The following is a 21897-nucleotide window of genomic DNA, read 5'->3' on the forward strand; positions in this document are numbered from 1 at the left end:
GGATGTGTTCTTTCATATAAAGCTCAAGAACAGCAGTACAGTTACTGATGGCAGCTCCAAAGATCTTCCCACACATGACAAAGGGCAAAAATAACAATCAGAAAACGCTAATAGCCATGAGAGGCCGACCAATCATAGCATGGATCAGAAGAGGGGACCAAGTCTCCCCTCCTTTGTGGCAGGAAATTCCTCCTCGCAGTGGCTGCTCTTTCTGGACATTTCCCTACATTTATAAAAAGGCAGAAGAACTCCCCGGTCCCTTCACTCACCGTGGCAAGGCATCGGCACATGTTGGCATAAGCTACAGAGAAGCCGGGCTCATCGAGCGCCTTCTCGAAGACCAGATCAATAACGCCTTTCAGCCTCTCCTCCGTGTCCACCGTCAGGTCAGTCACTTGCTTCATCAGCTGGTTGAACATTTGTGGCGTCAGCTTGTTCAGGATGCTGCGAACCTTTCGGAAGAGAGCCTGCGCAGGAAAAGGGGCGGTGCACGGGTCAGACCCAATATCTCCATATCTCAGCACAATAGTATCAATATCAACAGTGATACATAATAACTATATTGTCTTCATGAACCCAGGAGAACGTCATCACCCAACCTGCAGTGCCTGGTATAGATCACACACCGAGGGGACATGGTCCTCCATGGACTGCAGGAAGGGGGGGCGCTCACTCATGGACTGCAGGAAGGGGGCGCTCACCCATGGACTGCAGCAAGGGGGCGCTCACCCATGGACTGCAGCAAGGGGGCGCTCACCCATGGACTGCAGCAAGGGGGCGCTCACCCATGGACTGCAGCAAGGGGGCGCTCACCCATGGACTGCAGCAAGGGGGCGCTCACCCATGGACTGCAGGAAGGCGGCGCTCACCCATGGACTGCAGGAAGGGGGCGCTCACCCATGGACTGCAGGAAGGGGGCGCTCACCCATGGACTGCAGGAAGGGGGCGCTCACCAGCTGAAGTGAATAGGACAATATATACCAGGTTTGTGATTTATCCAGGTATCATCCCCCAAAAAATATTCAACTAAAAAAGGACCCAAGAAATATATACAGGATTTTCCAGGTATGAAACCATACAAATGAACATAATAAAATGTGATTTAGCAAAAATGTTTGTATTAAAGAGCACAAGCAGGGCAGTGGAGTTCATAGAATCAAAGTTGTTGTTCATATGGTACAGATCCACTCTGAGTGTTATAAGGGGGGAGGTCCATCTCAGAGGTAAATAATTCTACCAACATTCCGAAAGCCTAAATCAAGAACATGGTTACCCCAATTGGAACTTTAAAGGTAGAAAGAAGAGTAGTAGAAAATATAACAAAAAGTAAAAAAATTACCAAAATTATGATGTAATACAGTCTAAAAACATGAATGTATAGGATAAATCCCATCATAAAACCATACAATATGAGGATAATATAATTGTTAAATGAAGAGCAATCGGAAACTCAGATCTGTTGGGACACCAAGCTGGCCAATGCGGTGTAGGAGGCCAAATTCAGAGAGGTGTTTGCCAAGCAGTCCTGGGCCTCCTACATCACATTGGCCAGCTTGGTGTACCAACAGACCCAAGTTTCAGGGTGCTGGGCTGCTTGGCGAACACTTCTCTGAATCTAGCCTCCTACACCACATTGGCCTGGGTGGAGCTTGGTGTCCTAACAGAGCAAAGCAAGGTCCATAAAGACATAGATGTGCGAGTTTGGGGTGCAGGAGCTTGACTGGCCTGCACAGAGTCCTGACCTCAATACGATAGAATGCCTTTGGAATAAATTTAAGCGCAGACTGCGAGCCAGGCATTCTCGTCCTACATCAGTGTCTGACCTCACAAATGCTCTTCTGGAAGAATGGTGAAACATTCCCATGGACACTCCTAAACCTTGTGGACGGCCTTCCTAGAAGAGTTGAAGCTGTTATAGCTGGAAAGGGCGAAACCAACTCAATATTGAACCCTACAGACTAAGACTGGGATGCCATTAAAGTTCATGTGTGTGTAAAGGCCGGCGTCCCAATACTTTTGACAATACAGTGTATTTATCTGAATATGGTGGGATCTAGCTATGGAGCTCCTCAATCTGCCAACCAACATACCAATCCTGCAAGGAAAGGGAACAGTCCGACCCCCAGCAGGAAGATCACCAGGAGAAGCCATACAGGTGAATGTATGTGCCAGACCGCACATTAGATACAAGTTGGCACACCCATTGAAGCCCCCCCACCCCAATACCGAGTGCCCTACCATCGGTCTTGGATCGAATTGTAGATCCAAGGGTCTACTCACCACAAAATCAGGAAGACATGACAATGGTTTCCTCTCTCACCTGGGTGCGAACAGCCTCGGGGTCCTCAGGCTGGCTGTCTCTCTTCACGGTGGGCTTCCAGGCATTCTCTGACTTCTTCAGATGGACATCCTCTGTCACCGAGATGTTCATGATAATTTTCCTCGGCTCCCTTCTCTGCCCCGGCTGTGACCTCCTGGGACCGCCAACATTCAGCAACTGGAAGATGGAAGTGTAAAAATGTCAAACGTTTCCTTTTTATTCTCCACCAATGAATCGCAACACGACGCGGTCACTTTATGGAAGCAAACGTGGCCATAACCAGCCTTACAGCAGCAGAAGAGTCTGCCACGGGGGCCACCAGTATGGGGTATAGGTAGTAACGGGGCACGGTCCTATCGGGGGCCGCCTGCCAGTGTCCCTACTTCTGCCGAAAGAAAAACAGGGTTGGAGTTAAATATGTCCAGCCCCTTCTTTTCCTGAATGAACGCAGTGAGCGATTGGTTCCAATCACTCACTGTGTCCATTCATCACTGAAACATAGTAAATTGTGTTTGCTATGCTTCAGTTTGTGAACGGGAAGCCTCAGCGCACCTCCCCTTCATTCACACCCCCACCCCCTCTACAGAGGGCAGGGATTTTATGTCGCACCCTGCACAGCACAGACCTGAGTGGAGGGAATGGACACAAACCCCTCTTTTCTCTACAGAGGGCAGGGATTCACATCGCACCCTACACAGCACATAACTGAGTGTAATCTGAGATCTGAGTGGAGGGAATGGACACAAACCCCTCTTCTCTACAGAAGCCAGGGATTCATGTCGCACCCTGCACAGCACAGAACTGAGTGTAATCGGAGACGCGAGTGGAGGGAATGGACACACACACCCCTCTTCTCTACAGAAGCCAGGGATTCATGTCGCACCCTGCACAGCACAGAACTGAGTGTAATCGGAGACGCGAGTGGAGGGAATGGACACACACACCCCTCTTCTCTACAGAAGCCAGGGATTCATGTCGCACCCTGCACAGCACAGAACTGAGTGTAATCGGAGACCTGAGTGGAGGAAATGGACACAAACCCCTCTTCTCTACAGAAGCCAGGGATTCATGTCGCACCCTACACAGCACAGAACTGAGTGTAATCTGAAACTTCAGTGGAGGGAATGGACACAAATCCCTCTTCTCTACAGAGGGCAGGGATTTCAGGTTGCACCCTGCACAGCAAAGAGCGGAGTGTAATCTGAGACCTGAGTGGAGGAAATGGACACAAATCCCTCTTCTCTACAGAGGGCAGGAGGCAGGGATTTCAGGTCGCACCCTGCACAGCACAGAGTTGAGTGTAATCTGAGACCTAAGTGGATGGAATGGACACCACCCCACCCTTACACAGTCTCATAGGAAAACATGCACAGCTGAGACTGTCAATCACTGGTTTTGTGCTGGAGAAACCCCCCCCCCCCCCTCAAACCCCTTGGATTTGGCATAACATATCAGAAGTAATTGAGGGAGGAAGGAGGCAGCAGGCAGAAATCACACTAAGTACTTCGGATTGAGGAGATTAAAGTAAAGAAGGATATTGCTTTGTTCATTTCAGAGGTTCACAACAATGAACTAATAATATAAACAGAAATACTTACAGGTACCCCGCGCCCCCCTGGGGCTAACCGTCCAAAATCTGCGTATGCTGGGGTGAAGTCCGGCCCCTTCTGCAGCATGCGCGTGTCCAGAGTCCTCATGGGCAGCTTCGGCTGATTGATCTGTAGGTGGACGAGACATGATGAAATGTAAAAAGACGTGTGCGTCAGGATGTGACATCAGGACGGGGTAAAAAGTGGGGCCTCCGTCGGGACGGGGTACAAAGGGGGGCCTCTACATAAAGGGTCAGGGGGGCCTTTTCTGGAGAGGATTGGTTCTGATGGATTCGGAATTCATAGATCCGCTCCGGCCGTGTTCTCGGATCACCTTCATTATACAAGAAAATACTCCGATCTATAAGAGGCGACCGTTTCTCCCCCCCCCCCCCTGGAATGTCATATTTAAATCGGGGACCCCTGAGGGTAGAAGGAACGCCCTCCCCCGAAATTGGTTTTTGTTTTTAGCCTTTCCAGCGCTGAACCGAAAATCAATAACTTTTCCCACTTTTATAAACCGGCCCCCAGGAGCCCACCGAGCGCCTAAAGAGCGAGCCCACACTGCAAGGGTTAATGACTCCTTTATGTATGAAAGATTAATAAAAGGAGATATACTTACCCCATCCCCCACTCCTCCCCACAGCATCTGCGCCCCCCCCCCCCCCAAATCTCTATTGGTCTAGGATCCTGAAGTCATCAAGACCAGAACAGGGTTCAAAGCCAATGACATGAGAATGCGGACGGACAGTCCGGCGCCGCGTCGAGGGAGAGGTGGAGGGACAGTCCAGGGCCGGATCGCGGCAGGGGTGGAGGGACAGTCCAGGGCCGGATCGCGGCAGGGGTGGAGGGACAGTCCAGGGCCGGATCGCGGCAGGGGTGGAGGGACAGTCCAGGGCCGGATCGCGGCAGGGGTGGAGGGACAGTCCAGGGCCGGATCGCGGCAGGGGTGGAGGGACAGTCCAGGGCCGGATCGCGGCAGGGGTGGAGGGACAGTCCAGGGCCGGATCGCGGCAGGGGTGGAGGGACAGTCCAGGGCCGGATCGCGGCAGGGGTGGAGGGACAGTCCAGGGCCGGATCGCGGCAGGGGTGGAGGGACAGTCCAGGGCCGGATCGCGGCAGGGGTGGAGGGACAGTCCAGGGCCGGATCGCGGCAGGGGTGGAGGGACAGTCAACCACCAGTAGCGCAGTGCTGAATAGCAAAAAATAACCTGGTCATGAAAGGGGGGGGTAAAACCTTGCAGAGTTGAAGTCGGTAACGTAAAATGGTTTCTCCTGTCCCCTATACAAAACATGCTATTAACCCTTGGAGTGCAGGCATCATTACTTTTTTAGCTGCCCGGGGTTTGTTTGAAGTACTGGAAGAGAAGATAACACAGCCAGCACCCGGACAGAACACATCATCCCTCCACCATGGAAATCACAGAGAGAGGACAGAACACCCACAATGGCACCACACACAGACTGCACCTAGACACCTCCCTCTCTCCTCACTTTGTCCAGGACCACGTCACTGATGGGCGGCAAGCCTTCTGGTTTCTGCACACAGGCCGGCATAAACTGGAAGCCCAGCAGGAAGTCCCGGTTATACTGACGCTTTCCATCGTGCGGTACGTAAGAAGCCGGCACTGCCGGGACATCCGGGGACACATCTGTGGGCTGCTCTGCCAGGATGACACCTGCATAGGACAAGGGAGGAAGCAATTCACAGAGGTGAGAGAAGGCATCACACGCAGCGTGTACAGATATACTGTATGTGCGTCTATCCGCTGACCGTCTCCTGACCTACAATCCGGCAACGCATGTCTGTACAGATATACTGTATGTGCGTCTATCCGCTGACCGTCTCCTGACCTACAATCCGGGAACGCATGTCTGTACAGATATACTGTATGTGCGTCTATCCGCTGACCGTCTCCTGACCTACAATCCGGGAACGCATGTCTGTACAGATATACTGTATGTGCGTCTATCCGCTGACCGTCTCCTGAACTACAATCCGGCAACGCATGTCTGTACAGATATACTGTATGTGCGTCTATCCGCTGACCGTCACCTGACCTACAATCCGGCAACGCATGTCTGTACAGATATACTGTATGTGCGTCTATCCGCTGACCGTCTCCTGACCTACAATCCGGGAACGCATGTCTGTACAGATATACTGTATGTGTGTCTATCCGCTGACCGTATCCTGACCTACAATCCGGGAACGCATGTCTGTACAGATATACTGTGTATGTGCGTCTATCCACCTGACCTACAATCCGGGAAGGCTCTGACGGGGGACACAGATGTGAGGGAAGGCTCTGACGGAGGACACAGATGTGAGGGAAGGCTCTGACGGGGGACACAGATGTGAGGGAAGGCTCTGACGGGGGACACAGATGTGAGGGAAGGCTCTGACGGAGGACACAGATGTGAGGGAAGGCTCTGACGGGGGACACAGATGTGAGGGAAGGCTCTGACGGGGGACACAGATGTGAGGGAAGGCTCTGACGGAGGACACAGATGTGAGGGAAGGCTCTGACGGAGGACACAGATGTGAGGGAAGGCTCTGACGGAGGACACAGATGTGAGGGAAGGCTCTGACGGGGGACACAGATGTGAGGGAAGGCTCTGACGGGGGACACAGATGTGAGGGAAGGCTCTGACGGGGACACAGATGTGAGGGAAGGCTCTGACGGAGGACACAGATGTGAGGGAAGGCTCTGACGGGGACACAGATGTGAGGGAAGGCTCCGACGGGGGACACAGATGTGAGGGAAGGCTCTGACGGGGACACAGATGTGAGGGAAGGCTCTGACGGGGACACAGATGTGAGGGAAGGCTCTGACGGGGGACATAGATGTGAGGGAAGGCTCCGACGGGGACACAGATGTGCAAGGAGTCTCTGATAGGAATATAAATGTTAATATATATGTTAATATATAAATAACTTTTTTTCAGCCCTCCAATTTTTGTAAAATCTAGAATGCGGCCCTCGGGCTAAAAAGTTTGGAGACCCCATGTACTAGATCTATAAAACACCACCTGCTGAATACGAACAGACTGGGCCCTGAAACTCCCAATACAGGAACTCTGAATGGGCCAACCATTACCTGACTTGAAGGGGTAACCCTCCTCCGGGCCCAGCGGAACCTCTCCATCGCCCTCTGAGATGGTGTCTGCCCCGTTCCGGAAGGGTTCGGCCTCACCGTTCTCTTCTGGCAGTTTAGAGTTAAGGATCGGGTGATCGACCTCTGCATTGACAACGTCACCGTCGTCCTCCTGCTCCATCTCCGCAGCCTCCTCCTCTTCCGCCTCACCCTGTTCCTGCAGCTGGCACAGAGAAAGAAGGGGGAGGGGCAGTGACAAACCAATGTAATTCTACCAATGTACGGAGTCCTCACTGCAGACCTCCGCTTTGTACAAATGTAATTCTGAGTTCCTCACTGAGGCACAGGGGGTGATATCTGCAGTGCCCTGTACCTTGGAGCAGATTTGGTGAGGGACCCAGAGAGCAGACAGTGAGTATATCTTGGTTCTGAGGGGGATGGGAAGGGGTTAATATTTGCCTGAAGATGGGGGTTTTACCAGGCCGTTCTGTCCTTAGGTATTGCGGCTTTCTATGACACCAACAATGTGTTCTGCAGTCTAAATAAAAAATACATGGCATCACAAAGGAACCAGATTGATGGATTTTATTTGGCAGGGACTAGAAGAGCGCAGCGGTTCCTGGAACGGTTACAGGAAAAGATTATCTAACAGCTGCATCGAGGACTGGAGGGGAGTTTGGTAAAAGAGTCTTCTTAGTGGAAGAGCATACAGTCGGCTGTAACAGAGACACAACCAAAACCGGCCGAGTCATCAGACAACCCTGCGACCGGACTCACCTCAACATCGGATGGCAGGACCTCGTCGGCGTGCGGGTTCTCGTCTTTTGGTTTCTGCCACATCTTTGGTGCAGCTGCCGCGGTCTGCGCTGTAAGGAGAAGAGACGGTGATGTGAGTTTTCTGGCTATTACCATCCCCCTGTGTGTCACTGAATTCGGCTCTTCCTGAGACTCAGGAACATGTGATCAGGCCAGCACTAATTTAATCTGTAATACCAGCAGACAAGCATCACCTTTATTTATACACACAGTCTGCTCCATCCAGAATACATAAATATCTCCACTCATTACAATGCGGTGTGTCCGAAGAGGAGCGGTGAGAAAACCCTTACAGAGAGAAGGCCCTTTATAGTGAGAAGGCCCTCTATAGTGTGAAGAACCCAATGACAAGACGACACTCTATAGCGAGAAGGCCCTCTATAGTGAGAAGAACCCAATGGCAAGACGACCCTCTATAGTGAGAAGGCCCTCTATAGTGAGAAGAACCTAAGAGAGAGAGAAGACCCTTATGGAGAGAAGATCCCTATAGACAGAAGACCCTCTATAGTGAGAAGAACCTAAGGGAGGGAAGACCCTTATAGAGCAAAGCTTCTCTATAGTGAGAAGAACCCAAAACCAAGAAGACGATTATGAGAAGACCACCTCCATAGTGAGAAGAACCTAAAAGGAGAGACACCTATCGAAAAGAAGATCCTCTGGAGTGAGAAGAACCTAACACCAAGAAGACCATTATGAGAAGACCTTCATAGTGAAAATACCCTCTATAGTGAGAAGAGCCTAACGGAGAGAAGACCATTACGGGAAGAAGACCTCTATAGTGAAAAGAACCTAAGAGAAAGAAGACCCTTATGGAGAGAAGAGCCCTATAGACAGAAGATCCTCTATAGTGAAGAGAGCCTAAAGGAGAGAAGACCATTACTGGAAGAAGACCTCTATAGTAAGAAGTGCCTAAGGGAGAGAAGACCCTTATCCAAAAGGAAAATACTCTAGAGTGAGAGGAGCCCAACACCAAGAAGACCCTTGAGGAGGGAATACTCTCTACAGTAAGAGTTTAAAAGGCAAGAAAACGCTTATGGAGGGAACGCCCTATATGGTAAGAAGAACCTAACGCTAAGAAGAACTTCTATAGTAAGAGGGACATAATGGAGCCTTAAAAGCGATAATCTCCTCTATAGTGAGAAGAAACCAGTGTCAAGAAGACCATTATTAAAAGACCTCTATAGTGAGAGGGACCCAAGAGAGAGAAGATCCCTATGGACAGAGGACCCTCTTTAGTAAGAAGAACCTAATGCCAAGAAGACCCTCTATAGTGAGAAGAACCTAAGGGAGGGAAGACCCTTCTAGAACAAAGCTCCTCTATAGTGAGAAGAACCCAAAACCAAGAAGACAATTATGAGAAGACCACCTCCATAGTGAGAAGAACCTAAAAGGAGAGAAGACACCTATGGAAAAGAAGATCCTCTGGAGTGAGAAGAACCTAACACCAAGAAGACCATTATGAGAATAAGACCTTCATAGTGAGAATACCCTCTATAGCGAGAAGAGCCTGAAGGAGGGAAGACCTTTATGGAGAAAAGATTCTCTAAAGTGAGGAGAAATGAACACCAAGATGACCATTATGGGAAGAAGACCTCTATAGTGAGAAGAGGCTAACAGAGAGAAGACCCTTATCAAAAAGATGATCCTCTAGAGTGAGAAGAGTCTAACAACAAGAAGACACTTAAGGGGAGAATACTCTTTACAGTAAGAGCTTAAAGACAAGAAGACCCTTATGGAGGGAAGTCCCTCTATACTAAGAAAAACCTAATGCTAAGAAGAGCCTCTATAGTAAGGATATAATGGAGAGCAGACCCTTAAAGGGAGACACTCCTCTATAGTGAGAAGAACCAAATGCCAAGAAGACCATTATGAAAAGAAGACCTCCATAGTGAGAATACCCTCTGTAATGAGAAGAGCCTAATGGAGAGAGGATCTATAGTAATCGGTTCTAATATAGTAAAGTACCTTTACGGGAAAAAAAAGATTTTCTAAAGTGAGAAGAACCCAACTCCAAGAAGACCATTATTGGAAGAAGACCTCTATAGTCTAAGAGAGAAAAGACTATAGAGTCTATAGAGAAAAGCCTAAGGGAGAGAAGACCCTTACCCAAAAGAAGATCCGCTAGAGTGAGAGGAACCTAACACAAAGAAGACCCTTAAGAGGAGATTACCCTCTACAGTAAGAGCTTAAAGGCAGGAAGATCCCTTATAGTAAGAAGAACCTAATGCTAAGAAGACTCTCCATAGTGAGAAGAACCTAATGACAAGAAGACTCTCCATAGTGAGAAGAACCTAATGACAAGAAGACTCTCCATAGTGAGAAGAACCTAATGACAAGAAGACCCTCTATAGTGAGAAGGACCTAATGACAAGAAGACCCTCTATAGTGAGAAGAACCTAATGACAAGAAGACCCTCTATAGTGAGAAGAACCTAATGACAAGAAGACCCTCTATAGTGAGAAGGACCTAAGAGAGAGAAAAGCCTTATGGAGAGAAGTTCCCTATGGACAGAGGACCCTCTATAGGTATCAGTCCAGCAAGACTAAAGGGGGGATGGAGTAAGGACTAAAAAATTGGCGTAGTGAGCAGAATGAGGAGAGCACTGAGGGGGATAGAAATGAGCTCCATCTATGAAGGTGAGGCCAGAGAGAGGATAATAGAAATCCTGTCAATGACTGAATATCCACTTCAATACGTATATATACGCTGCAGCTTAAAGGTGGTTTTCCCGGGTTATGGCTGAAGCTATCATCCATAACACCAGTATTTTTTTTTTTTCTCAGCTTCCAATTTTCTCTCTCATAAAAGCTATCCAAGAGGCTGATTAGCAGCTGGTCAGAGGTGAGGAGATACCAAACCATCTCAGTTCACCTCTATGATCTCAGAGGACTGGAGCGACGCCTAGACTTTGACCGCGGTGGTTGTGCTGGGGGAGGCTGCAGAGAGTCTCACTCTCTATGTGACTTGACTACTTATCCCGCGCTGACCGCGGTGGTTGTGCTGGGGGAGGCTGCAGAGAGTCTCACTCTCTATGTGACTTGACTACTTATCCCGCGCTGACCGCGGTGGTTGTGCTGGGGGAGGCTGCAGAGAGTCTCACTCTCTATGTGACTTGACTACTTATCCCGCGCTGACCGCGGTGGTTGTGCTGGGGGAGGCTGCAGAGAGTCTCGCCGTATGACGGCGTGTCCTAGTTCTGAAGAGTCGCTGCAGACAGACGCCGAGGGATAATTCATACGCCGATTACTGTGCGGGAATTTACAGAGGAGACTTGAAAGACCCCTGACTCCATCTCGCCGCTCTCAGAACTTTCCGGATAATGACACAGCCAATGCGGGTGTTCGGAGGGTAAATTGAGTGCGCGGTTTAATAACTTATCAGCGCGGCGCAGGATTTGCTGGCTGCAATCTATAAAGGAACACGAGCGTCAGTCAGTCTGGAGATAAACGGCTTTTGTTTCATGTTACGGAGCCTGCGTCTCATCACAGAGGAGGAACGCTCTGCGGAGAGCGAAGAAAAATCAGACAGGACATTACGCAGAAACATCCCTGAGACGTCCTTCGCAGCCCAATGTGACCGATCTCTGCAACCAGAGAGGAACGGCTAATCCACTAACCCGGCCTTACATGAGGCAATCTGATAGGCCGACCCAAACTTCCATTCCCGATAAGCAATCGGAAAATGGCGTTTTACACCAAGCGAGGAAACGGGACAGAAATGGCCAACTGATCTCAGTCCATTCTCAGCCATTCAATCACCAACGCCATCATCAACTCACCCCCTCCCCCGTATTATAAATTTAACACTTGCTGACACGGCCTTTTCTGGAATTATTCGCTTACAGGTTTATACTATTTTTGCTAGAAAATTACTTAGAACCCCAAACATTATATCGCTTTTTTTTTTTTTTTAAGCAGAGACCCTAGAGCAGTGTTTCTCAACCAGGGTTCCTCCAGAGGTTGCTAGGGGTTCCTTGCGAAATGGGCAATTTCTGCCACTCAGATAAGTTCCCAATGACACCATTGATCTTTTTATCTATCTGGAAGGAGGTAATTCTTCCCAATGTCCACCAGTATAAGGAGCATTCATTCCACCGACCATCACACCAATGTATCATTGCTGTTAGTTGTGAATATAGTCATTTTTAGCAGGGGTTCCCTGAGACCTAAAAATTATTTCAAGGGTTCCTCTGTGTTGAAAAGGTTGAGAAAGGCTGCCCTAGAGAATAAAATGGCAGTTGTTGCAATTTTTATATGTCACACTGAAATTGCGCAGCCATCCTTGAAACACAATTTTTTGGGAACAAATTGGATTTTTGTCTTACCATAAAATCCTTTTCTCTGATGTTCATTGACGGACAGCTCCAGAATCTTCTTGACTATTGGGTTATGCTGCCCCCTACAGGAGTAAGACACTAGGCAGGAAAAAGCTTTACCATGTTTATGGGGCAGTCCCAGGGGGTATACTCCCACTACAAGAAAACAACAAGAGAAGGGCGCACCGACCTTGTGCATTACCACCTAAAAGTTTATTAAAATCAAAGAAGGGTAGTGTACAATATACTCACAAATGTAGGATATGAACAAGCATATAGGAAACGGGCACCGCTCGCTTCCAGGACCCTTCTCTATTGCTGGATTGCGTGATGGCGTCCTCAAAACCTGATGTGGCCTACGCGTTTCGAGGGAGGAGCCTCTTCCTCAGAGCCAAAATCGCCACTCTCTGAGGAAGAGAGTCCTCCCTTGAAACACGTAAGCCACATCAGGTTTTGAGGACGCCATCACGCAATCCAGCAGTAGAGAAGGGTCCTGGAAGCTAGCGGTTCCCATTTCCTATATGCTTGTTCATAATCCTACGTTTGTGAGTATATTGTACACTACTCTTCTTTGATTTTAATTAACCTTTAGGTGGTAATGCACAAGGTCGGTGCGCCCTTCTCTTGTTGTTTTCTTGTAGTGCCTTTTGGATACCCTTGGTCCTGAGGGGGGTCAGCAAGACCGTTCCATTTGTGTCATAAAACCCCTAGAACATTCACCTTCCCGCATACCATTCGAGCGCAGGAGAGATATTGTTGTTTTTTGGTATACTCCCACTTCCTGCTATAGGCACTCAGTATTGTTGCAAGCAGTGTCCGAAGATAAATAACCCAACTCAATAGAGGGGTGGGTGCTGCGTCCGCCAATGAACATTAGAGAAAAGGATTTTACGGCAAGACAAAAAACCAATTTTCTCTTTTTCGTTCATTGACGGACACAGCTCCAGAAACTTCTTGAGCATCGGGACGTCCCAAAGCAGTGGGGGTCCCAAAACATGAGGGGTGGGAAAAAACACAGCAGAAATAAATTCCCAAAGGCTAAACCTAACCACCCAGGTAACACGAAGCTCAACCAGTAACAACTGGAGCTCATCTGAAACATACACCCTCAAAGAGCAGCCAGCAAAACCTTGCGGCCAAAGCAGCATCCGCAGATGCCAGCATACTTTGGAAACATTTAGTGAAAGTGTGCACAGATGACCAGTGGCCACCTTGCAAACCTGCATCACTGACACCTAATAGCGGAAGGCCCACAAGGCACTTAGTGCCCGCATAGAATGCGCCTTAACAGGGAAAGGAGTACCTGACCCTTGATTGAATAGGCCTGCACCACCGTCTGTCTGATCCATCTGGAAATGGTTGTGGCAAACGCGGCCAAACCCTTGCAAGGTCCATCCACAAGGACAAATAGCAGGTCCGATTTCCTAAATGACTTGGTATCTGCCGGGTACACAATGAACGCCCGAACCACAGCCAGAGAATGCAAGGCAACCTCCTTAGGATGCCTAGGCTTAGGACACAGGGATAGAAACACCATTTCTTCATTCAGATGGAAACCAGAAACAACCTTAGGAAGGACCGACAAAGATGAAAAACCACTTTATCTCCGTGAACCACCAAGGTGAACGACAAGACAAGCTGCCAGCTCTGACACCCTACGTGCAGAAGAAAAGGCCACCAAGAAGGCTACCTTCTGGGACAATGTAATCAGAATCTTGGGAATATTTTTCAACGTTTACTGAAGAACCGATAGCACCAAGTTGAGATCCCACGACGGCAATAGAAACCGCACTTGGGGAGCCAAGTGGCGAACCCCCTGAACAAAGGTGCGAACCAAAGAATGCGTAGCCAAAGAATGTTGAAAGAGAACTGCCAAGGCCGAACCTGGCCCTTGATGGTACCCAAGGCCAGACGCTGCTCAACACCTTGTTGGAGGAAAGCCAAACTCCAAATCATCGAAAAAGGAGCGGGGATGAACCCAAGAGATTCACACCCGCAAAGTACGCTCCTCAAAGGCGATGGTAAATCTTCATAGAAGTAGATTTACTAGTCTGCAGCAGCGTGGGAATCACCCATTCAGACAACACTCTATCCTTCAGCACCAGGCTTCCGACAGCCAAGCCGTTATGCCAGTGACCGTAAGGCAAGATGGAAAATTGGTCCTTGGGCCAACAGATCTCCTCTAAGAGGAAGTCTCCAAGGAGCATCGGCGACCAACCGTATCAGATCTGCGTACCAAGACCGGCGAGGCCAGTCTGAAGCCACTAGGATGGCCGCAATCCCTTCTGCCTCTAACCTACGCAGGAATCTTGGCAGAAGCTCTAGAAGGGGAAAGACGTATATAGCAGACAATACTGGCCCCAAAGGAGCCACCAGTGAGTCTGTGGAGTCGGCCAGAGGATCCCGAGACACAAACCTAAGCACCTTCCTGTTGAGACGAGAGACCAACAGGACCACCTTGGGAGCTCCCCACCGGAGACAAAACTGATGAAAACACCTCCAGGGGAAAAGAGCCACAGTGACTATTTAGAGAGGCTGGGGGGGATAGAGTGGAACCCGGGGGCCCACATCCACCCCGCAAGACCACCAAGGGGGGGCGACACTACCTACCACACCATGGAACTGGTTGGGCATCACTCCAGGCAGACCACCGCACCATCTTGGAATGGGGGATGCTGCGGGCCAGGGGTACGCTGCGACTCAGGTCATGACGAGGTCTGAGCATCCTCACGAGAGGTTTAACTTGCTGGCCAGCCCCCGTCCAGTGGGGCTTTGTTGCGGCCAACCTATCGCAGAGCTGAGATTGGGTTGCGCTCGCTGGCTGGACTGGGGAGACAGTAAGGATCTAGAATATCCAGTGCATCGCCCAGTCCAACAGTTGATAGTTCTCACAGGAACAGAAAATAAGAGGAAAAAAATCTATTTCAAAAAGAAAAAAATGCTACGTCCGGAGAATGCCAGCAAGGAACAAGGCAGAAAGTGGGAGTATATCCCCTGGGACTGCCCCATAGCCGTGGTAAAACTTTTTCCTGCCTAGTGTCCTAATACTGTAGGAGGCAGCATAACCCAATGATCAAGAAGATTCCGGAGCTGTGTCCGTCAATGAAAGAAAGAGAAAAGAGATTTCATCTCTAAATACGGAAAGGTTTCTTCACAGTAAGAGCTATGAAAATGTGGAATAGACTCCCTCCAGAGGTGGATCTGGCCAGCTCAGTTGATTGCTATAAGGCAGAGCTGGATTCTTCCCTGGGTGTACATAATACAACTGGATACTAATATTCATAGGTAAAGTTGATCCAATCCGATTGCCTCTCGGAGGATCAGGAAGGAATTTTCTACCATGCTGGAGCAAATTGGATCATGCTTTGTTGGGGTTTTTTGCGTTCCTCTGGATCAACTGCGGGTATAGGATTGTGTATATGGGATTGTATGTTTTTATCCCCCCCCCCTTTATTGGTGGAACTAGATGGACTTGGTCTGGTTCAAAAAAAAAAAGACACAACTATGTCAATTTAAAATAAATTAGAACTAGTTCGGTATAGACGAGGTCCATCACCTACAGGACACTAATGGGGGAAGGGTAACAGGCCTACACCCAAGGAGACAATAACCAAAAGCGTTGAGAGTGCCCAGTCACCGGTTAGCAGCCTGTAACCCGGGGTCTATGAATTCCCAGCCTGTGTCCTGTACTGTACATTCTAATAAAGTTTTTTTTTTTTTTTTTTTTTTAAAGCAGCAACAAAACATTTGTTTTTAAATATATATATATATATATATACACACACACACACAGGTGCATCTCATAAAATATCAAACGGGAAATTTATTTCAGTAATTCAATTCAAAAAGGTAAACTCATATTTTATGTAGAGGTGTTACACACAGAGTGAGAGATTTCACACATTTTTCTCTTAATTTTGATGATTATGGCTTACAGCGAGTGACACCCCAAAATTCAGTATCTTAGAAAATTAAATTTTTACATAAGACTAATAAAAATAAATTGGATTTTTGACTTACCGTAAAGTCCATTTCCCTGATGTTCATTGACGGACACAGCTCCTGATCTTAACCATTGGGTTATACTGTCCCCTTCAGGAGTAAGACACTAGGCAGAAAAAAAGGCTGGCTACGCCCAGGGGGTATTGCCCCTCTCTAAGCTATAGGCACTCAGTTTTATTACAAGCAGTGTCAGGAGAATTACAAGTCCGCAGAGGGGGCGGGAGCTGTGTCCGTCCGCAGAGGGGGCGGGAGCTGTTGTCCGTCCGCAGAGGGGGCGGGAGCTGTTGTCCGTCCGCAGAGGGGGCGGGAGCTGTTGTCCGTCCGCAGAGGGGGCGGGAGCTGTTGTCCGTCCGCAGAGGGGGCGGGAGCTGTTGTCCGTCCGCAGAGGGGGCGGGAGCTGTTGTCCGTCCGCAGAGGGGGCGGGAGCTGTTGTCCGTCCGCAGAGGGGGCGGGAGCTGTTGTCCGTCCGCAGAGGGGGCGGGAGCTGTTGTCCGTCCGCAGAGGGGGCGGGAGCTGTTGTCCGTCCGCAGAGGGGGCGGGAGCTGTTGTCCGTCCGCAGAGGGGGCGGGAGCTGTTGTCCGTCCGCAGAGGGGGCGGGAGCTGTTGTCCGTCCACAGAGGGGGCGGGAGCTGTTGTCCGTCCGCAGAGGGGGCGGGAGCTGTGTCCGTCCGCAGAGGGGGCGGGAGCTGTTGTCCGTCCGCAGAGGGGGCGGGAGCTGTTGTCCGTCCGCAGAGGGGGCGGGAGCTGTTGTCCGTCCGCAGAGGGGGCGGGAGCTGTTGTCCGTCCGCAGAGGGGGCGGGAGCTGTTGTCCGTCCGCAGAGGGGGCGGGAGCTGTTGTCCGTCCGCAGAGGGGGCGGGAGCTGTTGTCCGTCCGCAGAGGGGGCGGGAGCTGTTGTCCGTCCGCAGAGGGGGCGGGAGCTGTTGTCCGTCCGCAGAGGGGGCGGGAGCTGTTGTCCGTCCGCAGAGGGGGCGGGAGCTGTTGTCCGTCCGCAGAGGGGGCGGGAGCTGTTGTCCGTCCGCAGAGGGGGCGGGAGCTGTTGTCCGTCCGCAGAGGGGGCGGGAGCTGTTGTCCGTCCACAGAGGGGGCGGGAGCTGTTGTCCGTCCACAGAGGGGGCGGGAGCTGTGTCCGTCCACAGAGGGGGCGGGAGCTGTGTCCGTCCACAGAGGGGCGGGAGCTGTGTCCGTCCACAGAGGGGCGGGAGCTGTGTCCGTCCACAGAGGGGCGGGTGCTGTGTCCGTCCACAGAGGGGCGGGTGCTGTGTCCGTCCACAGAGGGGCGGGTGCTGTGTCCGTCCACAGAGGGGCGGGTGCTGTGTCCGTCCACAGAGGGGCGGGTGCTGTGTCCGTCCACAGAGGGGCGGGTGCTGTGTCCGTCCACAGAGGGGCGGGTGCTGTGTCCGTCCACAGAGGGGCGGGTGCTGTGTCCGTCCACAGAGGGGCGGGTACTGTGTCCGTCCACAGAGGGGCGGGTGCTGTGTCCGTCCACAGAGGGGCGGGTGCTGTGTCCGTCCACAGAGGGGCGGGTGCTGTGTCCGTCCACAGAGGGGCGGGTGCTGTGTCCGTCCACAGAGGGGCGGGTGCTGTGTCCGTCCACAGAGGGGCGGGTGCTGTGTCCGTCCACAGAGGGGCGGGTGCTGTGTCCGTCCACAGAGGGGCGGGTGCTGTGTCCGTCCACAGAAGGGCGGGTGCTGTGTCCGTCCACAGAGGGGCGGGTGCTGTGTCCGTCCACAGAGGGGCGGGTGCTGTGTCCGTCCACAGAGGGGCGGGTGCTGTGTCCGTCCACAGAGGGGCGGGAGCTGTGTCCGTCCACAGAGGGGCGGGAGCTGTGTCCGTCCACAGAGGGGCGGGAGCTGTGTCCGTCCACAGAGGGGCAGGAGCTGTGTCCGTCCACAGAGGGGTGGGAGCTGTGTCCGTCAATGAACATCAGAGAAATGGATTTTATGGTAAGTCGAAAATCCCATTTTCTCTTTGGTTCATTGATGGACACAGCTTCAGATCTTCATAACCATTGGGATGTCCCAAAGCAGTGTTAAACATGAGGGGTGGGAAACAGCAAAAAAGAAATTCCCATGGCTAACTATAGCCAATCAGGTAAACAGGAGCTCAACCAAAACAACTGGAGCTCACCTGAAAAGAACAATACACCCTCAAAAAGGACCAGGTCCTCTAAACCGCAGCCTGCAAAACTTTGCGGCCAAAGGAAGCATCTGCAGATGCCAACACATCCACTTTATAGAACTTTGTGAAAGTGTGCACTGACGACCAGGTGGCCGCTTTGCAAACCTGCGTCACTGACTCCTGATGATGGAAGGCCCAGGAGGCACTCAGCGCCCATGTAGAGTGTGTGCCTTGACAGGGAAAGGAGGAACCTGACCCTTGATGGAATAGACCTGAATCACCATCTATCTGATCCATCTGGAAATGGTCGCAGAGGAAGCGGACAACCCTTTCCGAGGCCCATCTGTGAGCACAAATGGAGTCTGACTTCCTAAAAGACTCCGTAGCTGCCAGGTACACCCTAATCGCCCGGACCACATCCAAGGCATGCAAAGCAATTTCTTTCAGATGTTTTGGCCTGGAACACATGGAAGGCTACACAATTTCTTCATGCAAATGGAAATCAGAGACAACCTTTTAAAGGAACGACGGACAGGGGCAACGAACCACCTTATCTCTGTGAACCACCAAGTAAGATGAACGAAAGGATAACACCGCCAATTCCAATACCCTGCACACAGAGCCACCAAAAAGGTCACCGTCCCAAAAATTCTCAAAGGGAGGCTTCTGGAGGACTGAGAGCACCAAATGTAGGTCCCAAGGCGGTAATGGAGACAGCACTGGAGGAGCCAAGTGCCGAACTCCCTGAAGAAAAAGTACGCACCAGGGAGTGTGGCCAAGATGACCACTAAGGCCAACACCTGGCCCTTGATAGTACTCAAGGCCAGTTTCTGCTCAACCCCCAAGTTGGAGGAAGGTCAAGATCCGAGCCACCAAAAAGAACGAGGATGAACCCCAAGAGACTTACACCACGCAATGCAAGTCTTCCACATACGATGGTAGTTCTTCCTAGAAGTAGATTTCCTAGCTTTTAACAGTGTTGGAATCATGGACTCAGACAAACCTCTATCCATCAGCATCTGGCGTTCAACAGCCAAGCCGTCAAAGCCAGTGACTAAAGGAGAATGGAAGATTGGTCACTAGGACAGCAGATCCTCCCTGAAAGGAAGCTTTCAAGAACGTTGGCTACCAGCCACACCAGGTCGGCGTACCAAGACGACGAGGCCAGTCTGAGGCCACTAAGATGACCAGAATCCCTTCTGCCTCAATCCTGCGTAGAAGTCTTGGCAGAAGTTTTAGAGGAGGAAAGGCGTAAATCAGCTGATACTAACCCCACGGGACCACCAGTGCGTCTGTAGCGTCCGACAGAGGATCCCATGACCGAGCCACAAACCTCTGCACCTTTCTGTTGAGCGGGGACGCCAACAGATCCCCCTCCTGAAACACCCCTGGAGTTTGCCCAGAGGATGGAGGACTCTGGCTAAGGCAGAGTCCAGAGTCAGACCCAGATAGTCCAGCTTTGAAAAACCTTGCCGGGGGATAACAGCGAAACCCGATCTTGTAGCCGGACCGTATGACTTTGTGGACCCAGTTGTCTTGTACCAGGGAAGTCCACGGGTCCGGAAACCAGCAAACACATCCCCCCACCCCCGATACAGGTGAGAGTGCACCTTCATGCTGAAGGAGCCTTGTCCGCGGGTCTGGATAAGCCGGCTTTCGACTTTCCAGACTGCGTTTGCTTGAATTTACCAGAGGCAGCCCTGAATGACTTTGATCCCTTGTCAGTCACCCTGAGTGATGAAAAAACGTATGAGCTGAGAAGGATGGCCCACGCCTATGACGAGGGTCCTTTCCCTTAGTAGCCTGCAGAAGAAAGGTACTCTTCCCCCCTGTGAGACCCTTAATGATGTCATCCAGGGAAGCTCCAAACAGGCAATCTCCTTGAAAAGGAAGATCAGTCAAGACCTTCTTAGAAGTCTGGTCCGCAGACCAGCGTTTGAGACAAAAAATATGCTGAAGGACCACTTCCGAAACAGAGAGCGGCTCAGCTAGGGGAGCCGCATCCAAAGAGGCATCACAGATAAACTGCAGCACCCGGGACCAACTGGTCTGCCAGCTCAGCAAAGGCAGGGGGGAGTGAGGATTTGTGGAGCCGTGTCATCTGCTGGTGTTGGTCCTCTGTGTTTTATCAAGTCCAAAGTCAGTGCAGCCCTCTAGCAGGAAATTCTCTGCTGGTCTGCTGACCAGCTTTATGGAGATGCCAATTTCATTTTCCAGCAGGACCTGGCACCGCCCACACTGCCAAATCTACCAATACCTGGTCACATGATCATGGGATTACTGTGCTTGATTGGTTCAGCAAACTCACCTGACCTAAACCCCATAGAGAATCTGTGGGGGATTGTCAGGAGGAAGATGAGAGACACCAGACCCGACAATGCAGAGGAGCTGAAGGCCACTTTTAAAGCAACCTGGGCTTCTATAACACCTCAGCAGTGCCACAGGCTGATCGCCTCCATGCCACGCCGCATTGATGCAGTAATTCATGCAATAGGAACCCCGACCAAGTATTGAGTGCATCCTATACTGTACATGGACAGACAACATTTCTGTATCAAAAACACTTTATTTTTTATTGGTCTTATGTAATATTCAAATTTTCTGAGATACTGAAATTTGGGGTGTCACTCGCTGGAAGCCATAATCATCAAAACTAAAAGAAAGAAATGTGTGAAATCTCTCACTCTGTGTGTAACCCATCTATAGAAAATATAGGAGTTTACCTTTTTGAATTGAATTACTGAAATAAATGACCTTTTTGTTGATAGTCTAATTTTAGGAGCTGCTCCTGTATGTTGCCCCTCCTCTAAATTTAAAGGAAAGCCCTGTAACAGGACGCACAAATGAAATAGAATTCCAAGACTGTTGGACCATCACCGGGTTGGGTAACTGGCTGTGCTGACACTACCCCCCCTCATAAGGCACCATATTATCACCCAACACCTGAACTGCTGACAGCCCCTCCCCACCTATCTGACCACCTCCCCCCTGTAGCCTGTGTTCTCAATACCTCCAGGTGTGCAGCTCACGTACCTTCCACAGGACTCTTTCTTGAGGTGAAGCTTAGAAGTGTCACGCTTGGCTCAAGTTCTGTGTAAGTTTCTGCCGGCCTTGCGTTCACAGAGTCCATGTCCCCGTCCAAGCTGGGCGTTCCGACATCGTCCTGCTCGTCCGCGTGGTCTGACCCCAGGGCTGGAAGAAGAGCGGCGGGAGGGGAGGTCTTAGTGGTACATTGAGCAGCAGCGATAAGAGGAGGAGGGGGCGATTCTGGCTGTATGGGCAACGTTTGAGGCACATTTGGAGGAGAAGTGCATTCTACACTCGTATCCACAGGGGGCGACGGTGCCAGCTCCGGCACATCCGGCGAAGTCTCTTCCCCCAACATTGCTTTATCACCCACAGCACTGTCCACGGTCGAGTGTTCATAGCTTATGCCATTCATTTCCTGAGGGGTCACCGGGGTCTCAGCAGCTACGGTAGGCCCCGGCGGTTCCTTGCATAGCTCCTCTTCGGCGTCCTCTGCGATAGCCTCATCAGGAGACGCGCACTCCTCTGCGGTGCTGTCACCCTCGCTCATGTCCCCCAGGTGACAGGGGAAAGCCTCTGTGGCTACAACCACAGGAGCCGTGACCACAGCT

General features: G+C 50.8%; 1 protein-coding gene across 1 annotated transcript; it reads right to left on the bottom strand.

The window, feature by feature from the left end:
• Positions 1-269: 269 nt before the first annotated feature.
• LOC309544145 (eukaryotic translation initiation factor 4 gamma 3-like) lies at positions 270-21891 on the bottom strand (the record flags this gene model as incomplete). Its single annotated transcript, XM_082276517.1, has 7 exons — positions 21293-21891; positions 7785-7873; positions 7011-7230; positions 5404-5588; positions 3919-4038; positions 2321-2497; positions 270-467 (listed from the first exon to the last, which is right to left on the bottom strand). Coding segments are annotated over exons 1-7 (1533 nt in total), but the record flags the coding sequence as incomplete, so codon positions are not given.
• Positions 21892-21897: the final 6 nt, after the last annotated feature.

The sequence above is a fragment of the Pelophylax lessonae genome, assembly GCF_965119305.1.
Source record: "Pelophylax lessonae genome assembly, contig: HAP1_SCAFFOLD_1220, whole genome shotgun sequence".
In the NCBI taxonomy this organism is placed as follows: domain Eukaryota; kingdom Metazoa; phylum Chordata; class Amphibia; order Anura; family Ranidae; genus Pelophylax; species Pelophylax lessonae.